General features: G+C 39.5%; 1 protein-coding gene across 1 annotated transcript in view; it reads right to left on the bottom strand.

The window, feature by feature from the left end:
* The window catches only part of ROBO1 (roundabout guidance receptor 1), a gene marked incomplete at its 5' end in the record, with an annotated part of 534,368 nt that overhangs the window by 137,870 nt on the left and 377,282 nt on the right, over positions 1 to 19,216 (bottom strand). Inside the window, one exon of the mRNA XM_065420893.1 lies at positions 16,422 to 16,579. Within this exon, the coding sequence (XP_065276965.1) occupies positions 16,422 to 16,579 (158 nt within the window). The remainder of the gene's footprint in view (positions 1 to 16,421; positions 16,580 to 19,216) is intronic.

The raw sequence follows: 19,216 nt of genomic DNA, 5'->3' as shown, positions 1-19,216 counted from the left end.
AAGAACTAAATCTCATTCTCAGAACTCTCATAGTTTACATCCTCAGAGTAACTGCTTGCTAACTGTCAAGCGTGCCTCTTTAGGTCTTTGCTGTTGAGACTTTTCAGTTTCTTGCTCTTCAAAAAACAAACCTTCTTCTGACTCTGTAATTAATATTTGCATGTCCAATCATTCTATTATTTTAATATTGTGTCTAAGACAGGGTTGAAAACCTAGCATTCAAAAACTTTTTGGGGGATTTGATGACCTTTCCTCCTTTGAAAATTTGCCTGGCATTACTTTCCTCCTTTGAGATCATTTCTCTTTGAACTGGGTGGATATTCCTAACCTTTCTGCCTGTGAAACAGCAGCTTCCTTACATGCAGCAAACCCAGAAGTCCATACTTCTGATAAAGCATCTCAAAGGCCATGAAGTGAAAGTCAAGATCTGGAGTCTGCAATGTTTTGCTCACAATATTAATTTTTGATCAGATAGCATAGTATACCATATCTCGGACAAAACAAGAACTGAAATCTCTGAAGTCTTCATTAGTTTCTAACACAAGTTCTCACATAACATTGTGTGAAGCTTTGTTCTCATCTAAAGCATCAAAAGCATCCTTAACATGATTTTGTTTTGGATGGATTGCTTCTACCCTTACTGACCATCTTGCTGTGCTTTGGCATTTTAATGTAATGCTAATATGCTTTTTCAATACACCCCAACCACTAGAAGAAGCAGAAAACAGGGTATTCAGTCTTTGGACAACTTCAAAATATACAACTACTTGGGGAACAACCACTGCAGCAGCTTCTCCAACAAGATTCAGTGAGTGGGCAGCACATGGACGAAAGATACATAATGATTTAACTGCTGAATTCTATTTTTCACACCTTTGTATGCTATAGCCATGTTTGCTCCATTCACATAGTTCTGTCCCTGCAATCAGCCATATCTAAACAGTCTTTTTCTGCTACTCTAAAATAATTTCCATAAATACCAATCCCCTGTTCGGCATGAACAACAATGAAGTCTAAAAAGTTCACAACAACCTTCACCCCATCTTTCAAAACCTCAACATACCTCTTAACACTTGAGACATTTATTCTGTTTGGGAGAGGTCTGAAGTGCACTCAAACATAACAGAGAAGTATTCAGCTTTCTTAATATTGTCAAAAATAAGCTGCCATACTTTTCTTGCAATCCCACTGATAAATGCACTTTGAATTCAGTTTGATAAGTTTTGCAATACAGGCCTTACTAGCTTCCACATGATCCTGCAACACAGTGTCTCTCTTACTTCTCAAACAATTCACGTAAACCCAAAAAAACCATTACGAGGACTATTTAATTTCTTGTCTGAATCTCTCAAAGCTAAACACCTCTCAATGGAGTACAGAAAAAATATCCAAGAGATGTCACAAACTATTGTAATCTCATATCCTTCATCAACTGTTCAACCCTTTTCCAATAGCTCTGTAACTTACATTCAGATTGCCTCCACATGTTCCTTTGAACGGTCATATTGGCACACTTGCCTGCTAAAGTGGAAAAAAGTTTGCGAGCCCAGTTTTATAGTTTGCAAACAAAGATGAAGAAGCAAAAGAAATAGAACAAGGAGGCAAGAGTTGAACTGTACATCAACCAAGACTACTCATGTAACTTTCCACTAGGAGTTTTGACAAAGAACCATAATTGTAATACTTGCTTTCCTTTGGGTTTGCTAGGTGAAAAGTTGTGTTCTAAATTAACAATGGGAACATTTTCTACTCAAAGATAGCTAACAATCTGTCACTTGTGGCCAAGTAGTCAGATCTGCCTTGTCAAAGTCAAAATTCTGCCCCATGCTTTCAATAATCAAACCACTGTGTGTGAGTTGGGGGGAGCACTGAGAATGCAGACCCCCTTCCAGTTGATTTTTTAAAGGTAGAAATGAGTCACTGAGACCCACACACAGCTTCTAACAAAGCTGTTGCCTCACAGAGCTCCCTGGGCTCCTGCTGCCTCATACAGCTGCCCAGGTTCAGTTCCACTGCCCCACAGGCAGGCACTGCTCACTCCTTGGCTCACTCCATTCATCAACACAGGGGGAGTGCAGCACAGCAGTAGGAAGTTGCAGAGATATCAGCCCTGGGGAAGGGCAACACAGCCTAGAAGCTGGGGAGAGGTGGGGAGAAGCTGCAGGAGTCATGGACTCTCCCTCACCAGCCACTCAGCAGCTTCTGGGAAAAGCTCTGAGCCAGGCCAGCTGGGAGGGATGGGGCAAAAAGCAGCAGGGATGGGAGGGTAGAGGCAGCAGCCCCAGCACAGACCCCGGAGACTCAGAGAGGATGCCCTATCCCCACTGTCACTGCACCCCGAGAGACCCCTGTGACCCAAGGGCAGAGGTAACAGGGATGCATAAGGGTTACAGAGATCCCCTGGGTGCAGTATTTGCATTCTAGTTCACCAAAGAGCCCCATGTAAGGTTTCTGCTGAAAGCCTGTGTCACATGAGTCATCATAATCTTTGCAAAAGATTAGCTGACCATTGTGTCCTATGTCTTCCAACAGAAGTCTGTTAGCATATGGTGCCAATGCTAATGAAGGGATTGTGGGGATTTCGAGAGAAGAAATTAACAGGAAGAGATGAACAGGGAAGGAAACCGTGTTTACGGGTAAAGAACAAAGAACTAGTCTAATATATGGAGGAGTGTAAAAAGTCACCCTGGCATCCTTCATCCGGGGAAAGAGGCCTCCAGTGAGCTTGAGCTCATAAGAGAAAAGTCTTAGGTATCCTGGTTGAAAAAAAGGACTTTGGGTAAGCAGTACCATATTAGACAAGAGGGCATCTTGTTAGTTAACTTTAGGCTCTAGAACATGTGTCATAATTTTATATGTAGCCCTTTGTTCCCAGTATTTCTGTTTGCTATCATACGAATCTCTATTCTTTGGTAAATTAACTTACACTTGCTTTCTCTATAAACAAATGTAGGTGCTGTGTGTTAAGCAGAACTTTGTTTTAAGTGTAACTAAAAAGCTGTATCTGGTAATTCTGTGACTGTCCACTGGTTAAGGACACCACAGCAGGACGCTCAGAGGACTTGGGGGTTGGTGTGTCCCTATCACTAACCTGCATGAGGGACAATGAAACCTCCTGGGTTGAGGGGAAAGTGATTGTGTTGCCTGTGGCAAGGAAAGTCAGGGTGCTGATCCCTGGTAGGTACACACAAGGCTACCTCATGCTAAGGGCAAGTGGTCGCGAGGTACCTCATAACCCTGCATCCTCTTGGGAAGTGTCACTGCACTGTCACTGCACCCCCAGAGATACCCCACATGCCACTGAATCCTCAACCACCAGACACAGGGAGACCCCAACTGCATGGAATCACACTGCACCACAATCTCATATGCCAGAGAGACCTAGGATGACCAGACAACAAATGTGAAAAATCAGGACAGGGGGTGAGGGGTAATAGGAGCCTATATAAGAACAAGACCCCAAAATTGGGACTGTCCCTATAAAATCGGGACATCTGGTCACCCTAGAGAGACCTGCAAATCATAGAGAGACACCCCCCCATCCCAGTGAATTTCACTACAACCCCCACCCCCAGAGAAACTCCCAAATCTGAATGAACCCCCAATCCTTCATACCTTCACTGCACCCGTATTCCCAGACAGACCCTCCCCTGTTTCGGTGTGGCTGTCAGTGACATCACAATGCATTAAATAGGACCCTGAATACATCATTTGGGGCACTGAATAGGAAAGGCCCATGACAGAAGAAAAGAATGAGCAATTAAAACAAAAACAAAACAACAACCATAATCAAAAACAGAAGCCTTTCATGGGCCCTGGCCCAGTTCTATTGGAACCATTTGATCCCCTTTCTTTGCACAGCCCTGCCATGTGCCACAATATAATCTGGGTAAAAAGTGATTCTTGAAACCTGGGAGGAAAAAAATTCCCAATCAACTGCTAAATGTTGCACTAGCGAGTAGAAACAAATGATCTGTAGCCATTAGAAAGATAAAAGTATCATTCCGGAAATGCTGAAGTCAGCTAACACGATATTAAATTTGGAGACGTGACAAAAATCAAAAACTCAGATGAATAGACAAAACAAAAAAATCAAAATCAAACTGCTACTCTGGATTCCCACTCTCAATGTTTTCAAGAAATACCATTAATCTTAAATTCCAATCCAGGCTTTAGTCTCCAGCTCCAGGTGAGTTTATTTTCCAGTGTGTTACTATTTTTCATTACTTTTCTGATATAATGATTTCAAGTTGCAAAGAAGAGTCATTCTGCCTGGTTACCCAAGTCTCCAAACCATATAATTTGTGACAGTCTCTCAACATTTTTTGTCTAGTCCTACATAGGAGTCTTGGGTGACATCCAACCAATTCGATGTCAGTTCCATGCTTTTGCACATTGCAGATTTCAGTTCTTGGCAGAAGCCTGACTAGAGGTAATTTAAGTGTATTAGAACCAGAAAAGACAGAAGTACACTGCTGGGTCAAGGAAACCCAAGAACTGAAAAATTATTTTTGAAGTACTGTGCTTTGGATTAGACTTTTCATATGACCAGAAGCATCACTGGAGATTTGGTAAACCAAAACTATCCAAACAAGCTGAAATAAGCAAAAATGAAGTAGCTAGAACTTTAAAAAAAAAAAAGGGGGGGGGAGGGGAATCAAAGCAATCCAAACAAGGGAGCTCTAATCATTCACATCTGTTCCAGGCTCCAAAAGTCACCCCTCTTCCCCCCTATTTTTATTTTACATTTTTCTTTTTTGATTATTAGATATAATATTTGCCAATTCAGCACACTGATTGTTGAAGTTTTTTTAAACATATTTTTAAAGTTAGTGTCATTTTTACTTTATAAAAATAAATCATAAAAAGTAGGATATGCAATAAAGCTTCAGTTAGTAGATATCTGAGATTTCCATTTTAAGTGACAATATGTGGTCACTGCTGTCAGCAAGTGACAAGGAATAACAAAAATGCCAAGAACATTCAAATATATACTGTCGACTCTTGCTCAAGAAAAAAAATGCAAAAATCCCTTCCAGAAGGAATGGGCTTTGCTGTTTGGAAAGACAATGTGGTGAGTTGATTTTGCTTGATTCAGTTTATAGCAGATATAACTGAAATATAACCACTGCTGTTGGATAACTTACCTGCTATCTCTCTCTAGTTTGGTATAAATGGACAAAACAAGAGCTAAATCTAGCACCTGATCCAATAGTCCCTAACAGGAACTGGGAAAGGGCATTCTCCATGGAAGGATTTAGAGTCCAAAACTCTCACCTGCTCTTGTACAACACAAAGCTCAGTTTTTCTGACCTTCTCGGCCTATTGCAAACCCCCCCATCCACTCAAGGTTTTCCTGGGGGGGAGGGGTGGATTGAGAAAGGAGGGTTTTTTTCATTTGTAAGTGATAGGGCAGGCAGAATGCTTTCAGTGTGAAGATTTTTGTCAATGTATTTTTTTTCATGTGCCAGCAACAGACTCCAAGGAGAAACTGCTGAACTTGAATTAATATGCAAACTAGATACCATTAATTTAGTCTTGAATAGAGACTGGGAATGGCTGAGTCATTACACAGATTGAATCTATTTCCCCATGTTAAGTATCCTCACATCTCTTGTCAACTGTCTGAAATGGGCCATCTTGATTATCACTACAAAAGTTTTTTTTCTCCTGCTGATAATAGCTCATCTTAATTAATTAGCCTCTTAGAGTTGATATGGCTACTTCCACCTTTTCATGTTCTGTATGTATATATATCTCCTTACTATATGTTCCATTCTATGCATCTGAAGAAGTGGGCTGTAGCCCACGAAAGCTTATGCTCAAATAAATTTGTTAGTCTCTAAGGTGCCACAAGTACTCCTGTTCTTTTTGCGGATACAGACTAACACAGCTGCTACTCTGAAACCTTTTTAAACACTGTAATTTTAAATGTACCTAGGAGATATATAATATGAATAGAAATAAAGACCTCATTTTAGGGTTATATATTTCTCCTGCAACATCTAATGATACTATATATTCACCTGTAAGCATGCTACACAGGCAAATAGAGCCACACTCTAGATTCAGATAATATATAACAGTCTTGGATATAGAAAATAGCAGTATTACCCTTATCCTGTTTCTCTCTCAGATTTGCTAACATGCTGGTCCACACATTTATTTGCTTCCTTGGAGGTAGAAAATACATTGGGTGTGCTTATTAACACTAGTCTTCAGCCTGACTGTATATAATATAAACAAAGTCTCCTTTCAATTTCCTGAATTTTCCAACAATTGCTAAACAATCCTCTCTTTTTTAGTAAGACAGAATTTTTTTTTTTAACAAGCAATTTAGTTCTTGACATATTAAATCACCTTTGCTTCCGGCCATTCACAAAATACAATCCTGAATGCTCTGAGTATCACAAGTAACCCAGGCTGAGAGAACAACCATCATCAGTTTTTTTCAACTTCATAAGAGGGAATCCTCTTCCAGACTCCAATTTTATCATTTCAGATTGTCCCTGAGTTTCAAAAGTCTCAATAAGCCCCTTTAACAAGAAAATCCTAATATCCTCTACTCTCAAGTCTTATGCAATTCTCAAAGATCAGATATCTAACATATTTTATTTGCTACATAATCTAATCCAAGCTGCAGGCATTTATTTTCTTTCTCTATCTAGGTTATCAGTTCATGACCAGGGACAAAAGAAATCTGTGGAGAACTGTGGCTCAGTTTAGGAGCCTTCAAATTCTTTCATATAGGCAAAGTATATGCAAGAGAACTTGTTCTTTCCCCATTCTTCTTTGCTCTACTTTTATATTTTAATGCTATATATCACTGTAAAACAAAGTGTTCAAAATATGTATGAACAAATAGCGTGTTTTTCATAGATTCCAAGGCCAGAAGGGGGCTATTGTGATCATCTAGAGTGACCTCCTGTATAACATGGGCAATAGAACTTCCCTAAAATAATTCATAAGGCGTATAATTTAGGGGAAAAAATTCAATCTTGATTTAAAATATGTCAGTGATGGAGAATCCACCATGACCTTTGGTAAACTACTTTTGGTACTGCTGGATCAAATACAGGAATATGGGGGAAAATTGCAATATACTGGATGTTACACAATACAAATGTCTAGCCCACTTTAGATGGCAGCTACATAGTCACTGCTTTTATTCACTCTATTTTTTTTTTTGAAGAAAGATGAAGTATCTTAATCATCCAGAAATCACAGGAATATGCAATCCCTACAAACCTGTAGCCTACGTAACGCATATAACTAACCAAAAATGAAGAAGTGACACATAAATCCAGCCACACAGAATAAGTGATTTACTGGTTAACAATGTTAGTTGCTAAGTAGTCATAATTGTTCTTCTCTTGTAACACTGAATTATGATACATGGAGGAAGTTCACACTTTTCTTAAAGCTGCAGTTTCAGTTTCTCGGAAAAGCAATGAGTCACATTGTTAAGGCATATCTTTGCCACCAGAGTTCCTAGGAGGTCAATTTTGTTTTAAATGAAAAATTAGACCTTGTCAGATTCAGTAAAAATCTGCAGGGAATACCCCGAAATTCACACAGTTCATGAACTTTCCATGCTGATGCACGTTGTCCTGCATCATGAGGCTTCCCTCATCTAGTTCTACATGGCAATATTTCATCTTGGAGATCCATGATGAAATGTCTCATGTTTTTGGTTATTCTCTGCAGGTGTTTAATCGCCTAGTGAATGCTTCTTTAATGTGATTTATAATATCCGAAATTTTATGCAACAACCCGTTGATTAAACTCAGAGTGAACAATGGAGCACTTAAATATGGTGGCAATTCTTTCTACTGAGAAAGATTCAGAAATAATATCTAAGACTGACTGGCACATTTTTTTAACAGGTACATAAGTACTGCAAGAAAGTTACCTGCCCCCGCACAAAACTGTCAAACAAAGTTGACCATAAGAATCAGGAGAAAACTTTAAAAGGCAAACCAGCAAGGGGAGAACATTTTGGACCCTAATTCCCTTTAGCTTCTTCAAAAATCCCAACCATTACTTTTAGCTGTATTGTGGTAGCACCTAAAGGCTCTAATCAGGATTGGAGTCTACTTGAGGTAAATACTATAGAAATGTGGAAGAAAAGTCAACTCTGCCCTGAAGAGCTTAAGGTCTAATTTGAGACAAGACGTAACAAGTGGGTCTGACAAACAAATAAACGGAAAGGGGAGACAGGAAGAGGAAAATGAATATCAGACCACACAAGCATTAAGGTAGTTATTACCCAAACTGGTGGCACAAAATGAGAGATAATGATGACTCTGAACTAGAGCTTTAGCAGTGTGGACAGAAAGATGATGTCAGATCTTGGAAACATTATGGAAGATGTAGCAGTGGGATTTGAAACATCCTCCTCTACCTTCAGTGTTATTGGTTTGGTTCCAAACTATTTTCCAGTCTTTAAATTCCTCTACATTGCATGACAAGTTAACAGACATAACCTTGGTAATATTTTCAGCAGAAACAACGTTAAAAATGTAAGAAGTGTAAATCATTAACATAACTCTTCCTCATCCTAAAGGAAAGCAGACAATAAAAGTATCGATCAGCAGAGGAAAGAAGATGAGGAGGGGAGAGAGGGGCCAGCCCTTTCAGGAAGTATATGTGAGGGGGACTTAGGAAGAAGGAAATTGGTGAGGCAGGGAAGAGAAGACAGGCACCAGGAGAACAGGAAATGGCTGTATATCTGCAACTGATGTCTGCCCTTTAAGCCCTTCTAAAAATAAAAAAAAAATTAAGATGAAATAAAATACTTGCCTGTGATTTCTTTTGACCCATTCCTTTATTTGTTAATGTACTTAGGACTTAAACCCACAAGCACGTCTGCATGTGAATGTTTTCATTATTCAGTGAGTAAGCATTTGCAGGACCAGACCACTGAAATACAAGTTCTTCAGACTGGGGGCTAGTCTCTAAACCACCTTACACGTTTCTGGGCATTAATAGATTCAAAGATTCACAGATTTCAAGGCCAGAAGGAACCACTGTCATCTGACCTCCTGCATAACACAGGCAATAGAACTTCCCAAAAATAATTTCTAAAGAAATGAATAAAAAGATAGGAGGGAGGGGGAGAAAGAACCGACAGGAGAGAGAGTGAAGGAAAGGAGACATGTACACACACAGCATAAATACAATATTGCACCCTGATAGTATTTTAGAAACTTAGCCGAAGGGAACACTCAGTATCAGAAACCTAGCACTTAACAGGTTAAAAGCATTACTCTCAAAACAGACAACCACAAACTCTACTTCATCAATTTGTTTCCTCCTCCTTGATGCACCTTTCCTGACTGCAATTTATCTTCTGAAGGAAAGGCTCCCCTGGATACAGATGGGATTAATTTCTGCCTTTTCTTCCCCCAGTTCCCTACATTAGAAACTGATCTATTTTTACTGATATGCATAATGTTTTCTTCTTGTTGTTATGACAAAGATCACGTTAGGATCCAGCTACTTCATATATTTTTGTTCCTGTTAAGGCAATGATGCTGTGAATAGTCTAAAAAATTATTAACAGGTCCCTTTTCCAGTAATCTAATTAATTAACAGGAACACTGTGGCAAACAAACAAAATATTTCTGAGTAGATGGTAGCTTTGATGGAGTCATTCATTCCACAACAGCATATTTTTGCATACTGTCAAGATTTCATCACTCAGTTACGGAAAAATAATATTTTTCAAAACACACAGAATGTTTCATCCCCCTGATATGCTATTGAAGGGTCAGATAAAAACAACAATAGAGAATTCAAGCTACAACTTATCTAAAATAAGAGTTTAAGTCATTCAAAAATGTTTATGTTACAAGACAGCCACACACAAAGGGGATGAAAACCTGTATACATTATTCATCCTGTACCTTTGATCTTAAAAGCTGAGAATCTTGAACAAAGAAAGATGAATGCCACCTCAAAGTTTTTCTTTCAAAAACTCAAATGAGGATGATTCAGGATAAATGATAGACAAGAGTTAATATGAAAGGGGAAAAACTGGATTCACAGTATTGCACCCAAATTTCAATTAAAAAACTCTGCTTTTTTAAATCAATTGCAAAGGTATTTTAACATGTTACCATCCCCTTTCATGTATATGTAAAGGAATTCTTCATATTAAATTTTTCATGTTCAGTGTTCCCTCTTTTTTCCACCATCCACATTCTTATTTCATGTGAACAATTAGGGGGTGTTTCTGAGGCTTGGGCTAGGGGGTTGTGGGAAATGAACGGAAGCTGGAAAATCCTGAACTCTAAGCCTGGATCTGAAACAGGATCTGTTTGGGGGCTTGTGCTACCAAGTAACCTCTCTGCATACATTTTACCATATGAAAAACAGTGATAATAAGACTCACCCCTGCTTTACTGTGATTAAGTGAGGCTTAATAAATTAAGGAGCAACTGCTACTGAAAGAAAAGGCAACCTAATGGGTAAAAGTTTATCTGTAAGGAAACTGGAACCAAAATAATTAAATAATTTGTAATTCACAGTTTTAGTTATTTTGGTGCAAGTCTGTGTGGACACTCTTAGTTCAGAATAAAAATGCTCTATTTTGATGTAAATTGAACTATTTTGTTAACAAAAAGAAACATGGACCAGTGGTGAAGGCACTTCCTTGGACTCAGGAGACTTGGGTTCGATACCCTACTCTTCCACTGACTTCCTGTATTACCTTGGGTAGCCATTTAGTCTCCTGGGCATAGTTTGGGGGAGGGCAAGGGCATTGTCCCCCAAACTGCAAGCCTCAGGCAGGCATGCAATTTGCCCCCGCGCGCACACACACACACACACACACACACACACACCCATTGGCCTCACTGGAGCTGCCCGCCCAAATATAGAAGTCAAACTATGCCTATGCTTAGTCTTTCTGTTCTTTGGCTCCCCACTGGTAAAACAGGGATAACAGTACTTCCCTACCCAAAGGTATAGGACAGGGATGAAGATTTTAGTTATAAGATGACTGGGTGTGTTCAAATCCTGGTGCTTACATAGTTTCTCCTACAATCACAAGGAATGTTTGTGAAGACAAACTTTTGAAAAGGAAATTTTATTTTAAAAGTGTTCAGAAAGTGAAACCACAGCTATTTACCTAGCTGTATTTAAGTTTAGCTGTTAGGCTCTCCAATGGTACAGGAAGGATTTTTGATTTCCAAGAAGTCCCCTATGCAGTTTTGCTCTGACACCATGACAAACATTTTTAGATGCAACAGATTAAATTAAAGATCAACATTTGCCCCACACATTAGATTTGCAATTCAGAAGACACAAACATGGATTAACCAGATTTATAAGCATATGCTTTTATACAACGGAGTAAAGAATACACTTGAGGGAAAACATGATTGCTTTAATACTCTGAGAAAATTGCTTTTGGTCAGATTTCTTTATAAAGTAAACAAAATGTTTAGACTGTGATTCTTCACACAGCACATCACACACACACACACACAAAACGTGTACAGTGATCAGCCTACACAGAGGCTGACCTGAGCCAGAAACTGCAGAGCCCAATACATTTGTGGTCAATGAGGATGTCAGTTTTTATAATTTATCACTGATAGCTCAGTCTACCCTTATCTTTTTTCATATTTGCTCCATTTACTGTACTTCATGACTTGATAAACTTCTATTTTTATTTCACTGTAATACATATTTACTCACCACACAAATGGACAAAATTATGCATAGGTTACTAATATCAATTTTTATTGTGTTACCTAAATAAATGTATCAATTTCCTTAATTCTGTCAGAACAAAAGAATATTTTGTGTTTTTTGTGCTCTTCATGAAGTTGTGCCTTAATCTGGATCTAGTTTAATTGTGGGGTGTTTCCCCCCCCACCCCCCAAATTAGATTTAAATTAAGCAGTGCAAATACCAACTCGACAGAATCTTAACTACAAGGCTGTAGGATGTCTCAATCTTTTGCCTCTGATTTTGTCTCAGGAGCCAAGCTACTGCCTATGTTCCTTATTCACCTTTCATTGCCCACAAACCTCGTATCAGTTGCTGGCTGGGAAGTCTCACTCTAACAAGTACAGGACTGGCACTGTCGTTATTGAAGAGAAAGAATTCTTTAGATTCTGGAGGAATTTAATAAGTGGGTCGTGGATCAAGACTTCTCTGGAGGTGGTCCATTTGGGTAACATGAACCAACCCATAAACCAAAAAAAGTGTGATTTTTTGGATTGTTTATATCTTATCACTTAACAACACATACAATGACTTCAAAAATTCAGATGCTACAACATTTCCCACTTCTAGTTCTCTTAAAATGGCAAGAGATTTAAGCTATTAAGTTCTGAAGGTCTTGTCAATATCAAAGATTTGACATGAACTTAACTGTGGAGCCGCTACTACCAGCACTTCCGTAAGTTCTCAAGTTCATAAGTTTTATACATACACATACACATATCCACCTATTTTACCCTTTGGCTTCCATGTGCCTGCAATTTCACTGTGTTTAAAAGTGGCAGGTAACCCCAATCTTCTGAAATTTAATGGGTGACATTTTAATGGGTGAAATGGAAGTTGGGCCATTGACTTCAGTGGATCCAGGACTTCACCCAACATGTGTGGAAGCACAAATATAAGATGCCAGGTAAGAAGCGGCCAATTAAACCTGACAAATGTGCTTTCAAATGTTGCTTTCAAACCTATTCCTTCGCCATTATTTTAGTCATCTTAATGGTTTAATCCTTTCTGACTCTATTCATGGATGAAATAATGCTACATAAGGAATTTCGGTTTATCTATACCTCACTAAATTAAGTTTTCCAAATATTTTACTTCTCTCCCTTAGCATGCTGTCCATTCCTGGTCCCATTATCTTTGTCTCCAAAATACCACCAAAAAAAGAAGATATCCATTGTTACTGCAAAGCTGCTAAGACATACAACTGAATGTGTATTTATCCTTCTTGTCAAGACTCCTTTTACAGCTGTATAGAAATGGGAATCTGAATTATAATGTAGTTTCAACCTCTTGTCTGTATAAGAAAGATGCCATGTTATTAATAGTGCTGATTAAGACAATGCCTGGCAAATATGATGTAAATTCATTCAGTGGAGTTTGCCATCTCAGCAACATTAATTTATACCTCTGAATACAAAATGAGCATTTCAGTACAAGGCAGTATCTGAATCAAGTTTATTCCTAGATCTACATCAAATCCTGTTTCTTGTTTGTTTGTTTGTTTCTTTTTAGAAAAAACAAACTGAAAATACAAAATGATTCTGTCAGGTGGAGTAGTGGAAGAATGCTAGTTAAATAGGCACAGTATATAATCATCACAAAGCAAAAACAAACTTGCGTGCTATTCCTCCACAACAATCACAGATTTAAGACCATCAAAAATACAGATGGTGTTGCCAATTAATGCATGTTTCCTTTGTACTGGGTGTGACTTTGTTCTCACAGGTGGGTGAACAGCACTTTTAAAGTGCAACAAGAAAATGCACCACATTAAAGAACACCGGAAATTCCTACAACAGAATGAATGGTAGCAATAGACAATACATGCTTAGAATGCATTTCACAGAGATACCTAATATTGCTTTAATCTTCTGCTTACCTAAATTCAATAGACTTTACACAGCAAGGAAATGCAAACACACATTTTAAGTTAAGGGGATTTCTTTTGAAACAAATAATAAATATGGGGCTAGATTCAGAAAGAAACCTAGGTGTGCTGACACTAAATGTTGCCACACCTAACTTTCAGGCTCTTGGAAAACCACTGCAATTCACAAAGCCATAGTTAGGTGCCTAGACTCCCTATACAATGACTGGGGAGAGATAGGTGCCTTAGAATGGGATTCACTAAAGCAGGGGTTCTCAGAACAATTTGTTTGGTGGCCTCAGAGTGTGTCCACCATCCCGCACTGAGCCGAAGCCCACTGAGCACACACACTGACCCCATCTGTCTGCAGAGGTGCTGCCCAGAGCCCCCAGGAGGCCGCATGGTGCAGGCTGCTGATCTCCTGCTGGCTGTGCTAGCAAACACCAAGGTAGCCAGGAGCAACAGCTGGGCGCTGCAAGGAGGAGCCGCTGCTTTGCCCCCCCCCCACCCCCATTTCCACCCAGGAAGCTGTAGTGGCTGTAGAAAAAATACCCTGGTGGCCGCATGCAGACATGGTTGCCACATTTGAGAAATGCTACACTAAAGCCAGCATGCTAGGTGGCTTCTCCCCTAAGCTAATCAATGGGAGGTGCCAAGTGCTCCTCCACCCCCCAACCCCCTACCATTTTGTGTAAACTCATCTACAGGGGCTCAACTACAGTACACAAAGCCTGAACACACTTACCAGATTGGGCCCCGTAGACGAATCAGGCCCAGGAATACCCACGAAAGCTTATGCTCCCAATACTTCTGTTAGTCTTAAAGGTGCCACAGGACCCTCTGTTGCTTTTTACAGATTCAGACTAACACGGCTACCCCTCTGATACTATCTTCCCCCAGTTAGGTTATCACTCTGGGATTTAGGTGTCAGGAACCTGGCCTGGCGCAGTGCACAGGCTCAGAGGCAGAAACATAGGGATCTTTAAATGCAAACATTTTATGCATTTAAAGGATTTGGCTGCAGCTGACGGGGGTGGGTTGTGAATCCCAGTGGGGCCTGAGTCTGGGATTCAGGCATTTAAAGTGGCAGTTAGACATACAAGTCCTTTTGTGAATCTAGCCCAGATTTCTATAAAGTATTTTTAATTTTATAGTTATGTGGTTGAAAAAACACCCATCATTATACACAGCTGTTTCTTGGTTTGTAAATCTATGGTACTAAATACTGAAGCTTTGTTTTGCCCCTAGGAAGGAAAACAAAAACAAACAATTTAGATCTCAAAAAGGAGCAGTCATTTTGAACATTAGTTGCTGGGTTTTTGTGTGTTCATTTCCTACAGTGGTCATTCATTTCAGCAGGTGATTAAGGTATAAACAGTATATCTCCAGTGTTTTACATCAGCTTAACACTAGTAATTCACATAATGCAGAGATGATCTTATAAGAAGTACATTTTCAGATGTTGCTATTTCCAACCATAGAGAGCGATGTCTTGGATCACCATGTTGGCAGCATATAAATGATTTTTGAACTCTTTATGCATTAGCATTACTAAAAGCCAGTTAGGCACAATTGTTTATGGTTTTGCATGTCAAAATTAAAAGAATGATAGCTTTCTGATTTGCTTTTACCATACTCGAGAATAACCCGTGCACTGCACACTTCAGCCTACATAAGCGTATGAAAACACTTCTAATGAGAAGAGAGCTTACCTCCAGAAAGCAGAATAAGCTATTATCTCCCTAAAGAAATATGATTTTGTCCCAAACGCCTTATTATACTTTCTAATCCAATCCATAACTCTGCTGTGGGAAGTATAGCAGAGACATTTCAAAGGAATTTAATAAATGGTTCACCTACACTACTAATGGTTCACCTTTACCACTGAAGTATTACTTAGCTTGAAAGAAAACACTATGGAGCCTAGATACCAATAGTAATCAAAAGACAAAGATTATGTGACAGTGGAAAATGTGAACAATTTTATTTTCACAAGCTACAGATTGCAACATAACTCTCAAATGGACCTGGTCAGACCACAACATTTTCTTTAGAAGGAATTTTTTTTGACAAAAATACCTTTTTCTGAAAACTGAAATTTTCCACAGGAAAATTTGAGTTTTGTTGAAAATTTTCAATTTTCCATTGGGCAAATCAAAATGGCAGCTCCCTGGCTGACCACCTGCAGAGACTGAAACTGAGAAAAGTATCTAGGAGGGCTACCGTGGTGAGGTCGCTTAAGCGCCAGCCTCCCAGCTCTGGCAGCCAGAGAGGTACAGAACCCAGAGACTCAGCCTCCCCGCCTTCCCACAGCTTTGGCACCCAGAGAAGCAGAGAGATGGGGAACTTAACCTCTCCGGCACCCAGACTAGAAGAGTTGTGTCAGACTCACTTTGCACGTTCCCTTCTCGTGAAAAATATTGTGGTTTTGACATTTAATCCCAGTTCGGAATGAAAATTGTTTGTAAAAATGCAACATTTTTCTTAGGAAGGGATTTTCATTCTCCGGCCAGCTCTCCTCTCAAGCAGGGGGATGGAGTGTGTTGCACATGATCATTCTAACAAATAGAAATGCACAGCCCACAGTTAGATGGTATAAGTCTGAAGTTAGACAGGATACATTTCCAGCTTTGTGCAAATGAGATGCATCGTCTGCAACATTTAGGGAAGGCAACAGAAGGGCAGGAATACAGAGGGGCTGAAGGTCTGCAGCTCAACACACTGATAATGGGTAGATTAGTGTTGTTTGCTGAGGAATGATGTGAATGGAAAGGGGAAAGGATAAGTATTCTCAATGTCAGATTTTTACACTTACTGTAATTCGTTCATCTTTGTCATCCAGTGGGGACCCATCTTTTTTCCATGAAATAGTGGGTTCTGGATGGCCTCTTGGGGGTTGGCATTCCATCACGGCAGGTTCACCCACAGCTACCATTACATCAGAAGGGTTCTGTCTGAAGTCATCTCGTAATACTGAAAGAGTGAAGACAAAAAAGTCATTACTGACACATCAGTGCACACTAGACAGCAAAGACCTTTGGCTTCTAATGGCCACTTTAACAAGTCATTGTTTTTGTTAGGACTGTGAACAATTAAATTATACAATGATTTAGGCTACAAAGGAGATCTCCAGTGAATAATACTCTTCTTGAACTATGCTAGATAGGTGTTAGATCTCATCTAAAATTAAATATCTCCAATGATGGTTTTTCTGCACTGTCAGCTCTCCCCATTACCTTAAGCCCTATCCACACTGGCGAATATCCATATTGGTAAAGTCATTTTTAAAACTCATTCCAATGAGCACAGTTTCAGCATACTTTCCCAAGTCAATGTCATGCAAAAGCATGTTAAAACCAAAGAAATCTGTGGCACTGACAGTGGATTTGTTCCACTCTATTTGAAGTAATCTAGTGTCAACAGAGGACAGGACCTCAAGGCTATGTCTACAATGCCCCGCAGTTCAGAACACAGGTGTGTGAGAATAGCAGTGTGCACCAAAGTGCTGCGCTGTAACTCCTGTGTGTGGATGCTACGGGCGCGAACTAAAAGGTTCCTAGTTCGCGTTAATGTAGTTCTCTTCAAACGGGACTACATTAATGCAAATCAGGAATCATTTAGTTTGTGACCAGAGTGTCCACAAAGGGGAGTTACAGCGCAGCACTTTAGCATGCACTGCTATTCACACTCCCATGGTCCGAACTGTGGGCAGTGTAGACAAGCTCAAAGAGGGATCTGCAGAAATCTATGCACCAAAACCCAGGAATCCTAGATATGTTGTCATTGGTTACTATCTAGGACTTAGGCTCTGTGATGCCTTGAGTGACTTTATGGAGAGTATAGGATTAATTAATGATACTTCATGCAGCATTTACTAATCATGTTTTATACTCTGGTGTTAGGGGGTGTATGGAGGAGAGAATTGAAGGGGAAGGCATTCGGGTAAAATTGCTTTCCTCAGCACTCTCAGGTTTCACAGATCTTTTAATGAGTGGACCATGATGCCTACATCCGGTAGAGTGAGGGTAAATAGGAAGACAGATCAGATAGCTGCTTTTCCCCTCTGCATAGCATGCTCGGGGATGAAGAAGCAAAGAATGCCTAGTGTTTTTAGTTGGCTTTTCAGGTGTGATTGACAATTTGTTTAAAGGAGAAAAGAATAAAATCTATTGGTTGAATCTGTTCTGTTGTCAAGTCTAGAAAGTGGATTCCCAAAAAGATATTACTACCCTTTTTGTCCAGTCTACGCTGACCCAAGAAAGCATACTTGGCCTAAATCGATAGAACCCTTTCCCATAAGGTTCAGCTAACACAGATATTTTCTCTTTGTGGACTTAGAAACAGTGTCACAATTTTTTACATAAAAATTCACCCAGGTTACATCTATCTGTTTTCAGGGGAAGGACACGTCATTTTTATTTGTCCAAAATGGCAATTCAACGACTGATATTCTAGAGCAGCTCGTTATCTCCTCTCCAACTCCCAACAACTTTTATGATGGTAAACCTTCAGTAAGTTCAGTTGCTTCTACTGCCACCTCTTCTCTTCTTTGCCCCTCATAACACCCTGATTATTTTTATTTGAATTTCCACCAGTCATAACTAGGTTATGGAAGCACCAAAATGTCTAGCAGCATGGTGTGAAAGCTAAATGTATACCATGGGTTGAATGTAGCAAGTAGGAGTTTGGAAGCTATTTAGCATACACTCTTAAAATCCTACATAACCCAAAACCTTCCATACACACTAGATGCACAATGTAATGGACATGGGCTTGATATTGTTACTGCTGAAGTCAATGAGAATTTTTGGCCATTATTTTAATGGGAGGTGAATCTGGACCTCTGCCGCTTTTCATTTTAGAACCTGCTTCTTTTTCCACCTCTCCAAAGAAAAGACCATAAAGGCAATAGAAACAAAAAGTTACACAATTTTTTAATTAAAACTAACTTATAGCCCTCATTAACAACAAGGTATGTTAATTTGAGTTAATTTGCTACACCAAAGTTCTATTATATAAGAACATAAGAACAGCCAGACTGTGTCAGATCAAAGGTCTGGCCGTATCCAGTATCCTGTCTTCTGACAGTGGCCAATGCCAGATGCCCCAGAGGGAATGAACAGAACAGGTGATCACCAAATGATCCATCCCCTGTCGCCCCTTCCCCAGCTTTTGGCAAACAGGGGCTAGGGGCACCATCCCTGCCCATCCTGGCTAATAGCCATGGATGGATCTATCCTCCATGAACTTATCTAGTTTTTTTTTTAACCCTGTTATAGTCTTGGCCTTGACAACATCCTCTGGCAAAGAGTTCCACAGGTTGACCATGCATTGTGTGAAGAAATACTTCCTTTTGTTTGTTTTAAGCTTGCTGCCTATTAATTACATTTGGTGACCCTTAGTTCTTGTGTTATGAGAAGGAGTAATTAACACTTCTTTATTTACTTTCTCCACACCAGTCATGATTGTATAGACCTCTATCATACCTCCCGCTTAGTCATCTCTTTTCCAAGCTGAAAAGTCCCAATCTTTTTAATCTCTCCTTATACCCCTAATCATTTTATTGCTCTTTTCTGAACCTTTTCCAATTCCAATATATCTTTTTTGAGC

The sequence above is a fragment of the Emys orbicularis genome, chromosome 1 (genome assembly GCF_028017835.1).
Source record: "Emys orbicularis isolate rEmyOrb1 chromosome 1, rEmyOrb1.hap1, whole genome shotgun sequence".
Classification (NCBI taxonomy): Eukaryota; Metazoa; Chordata; order Testudines; family Emydidae; genus Emys; species Emys orbicularis.
Note: the sequence above shows the minus strand (reverse complement) of the source record. Positions and strands in the feature narration are given on the sequence as shown.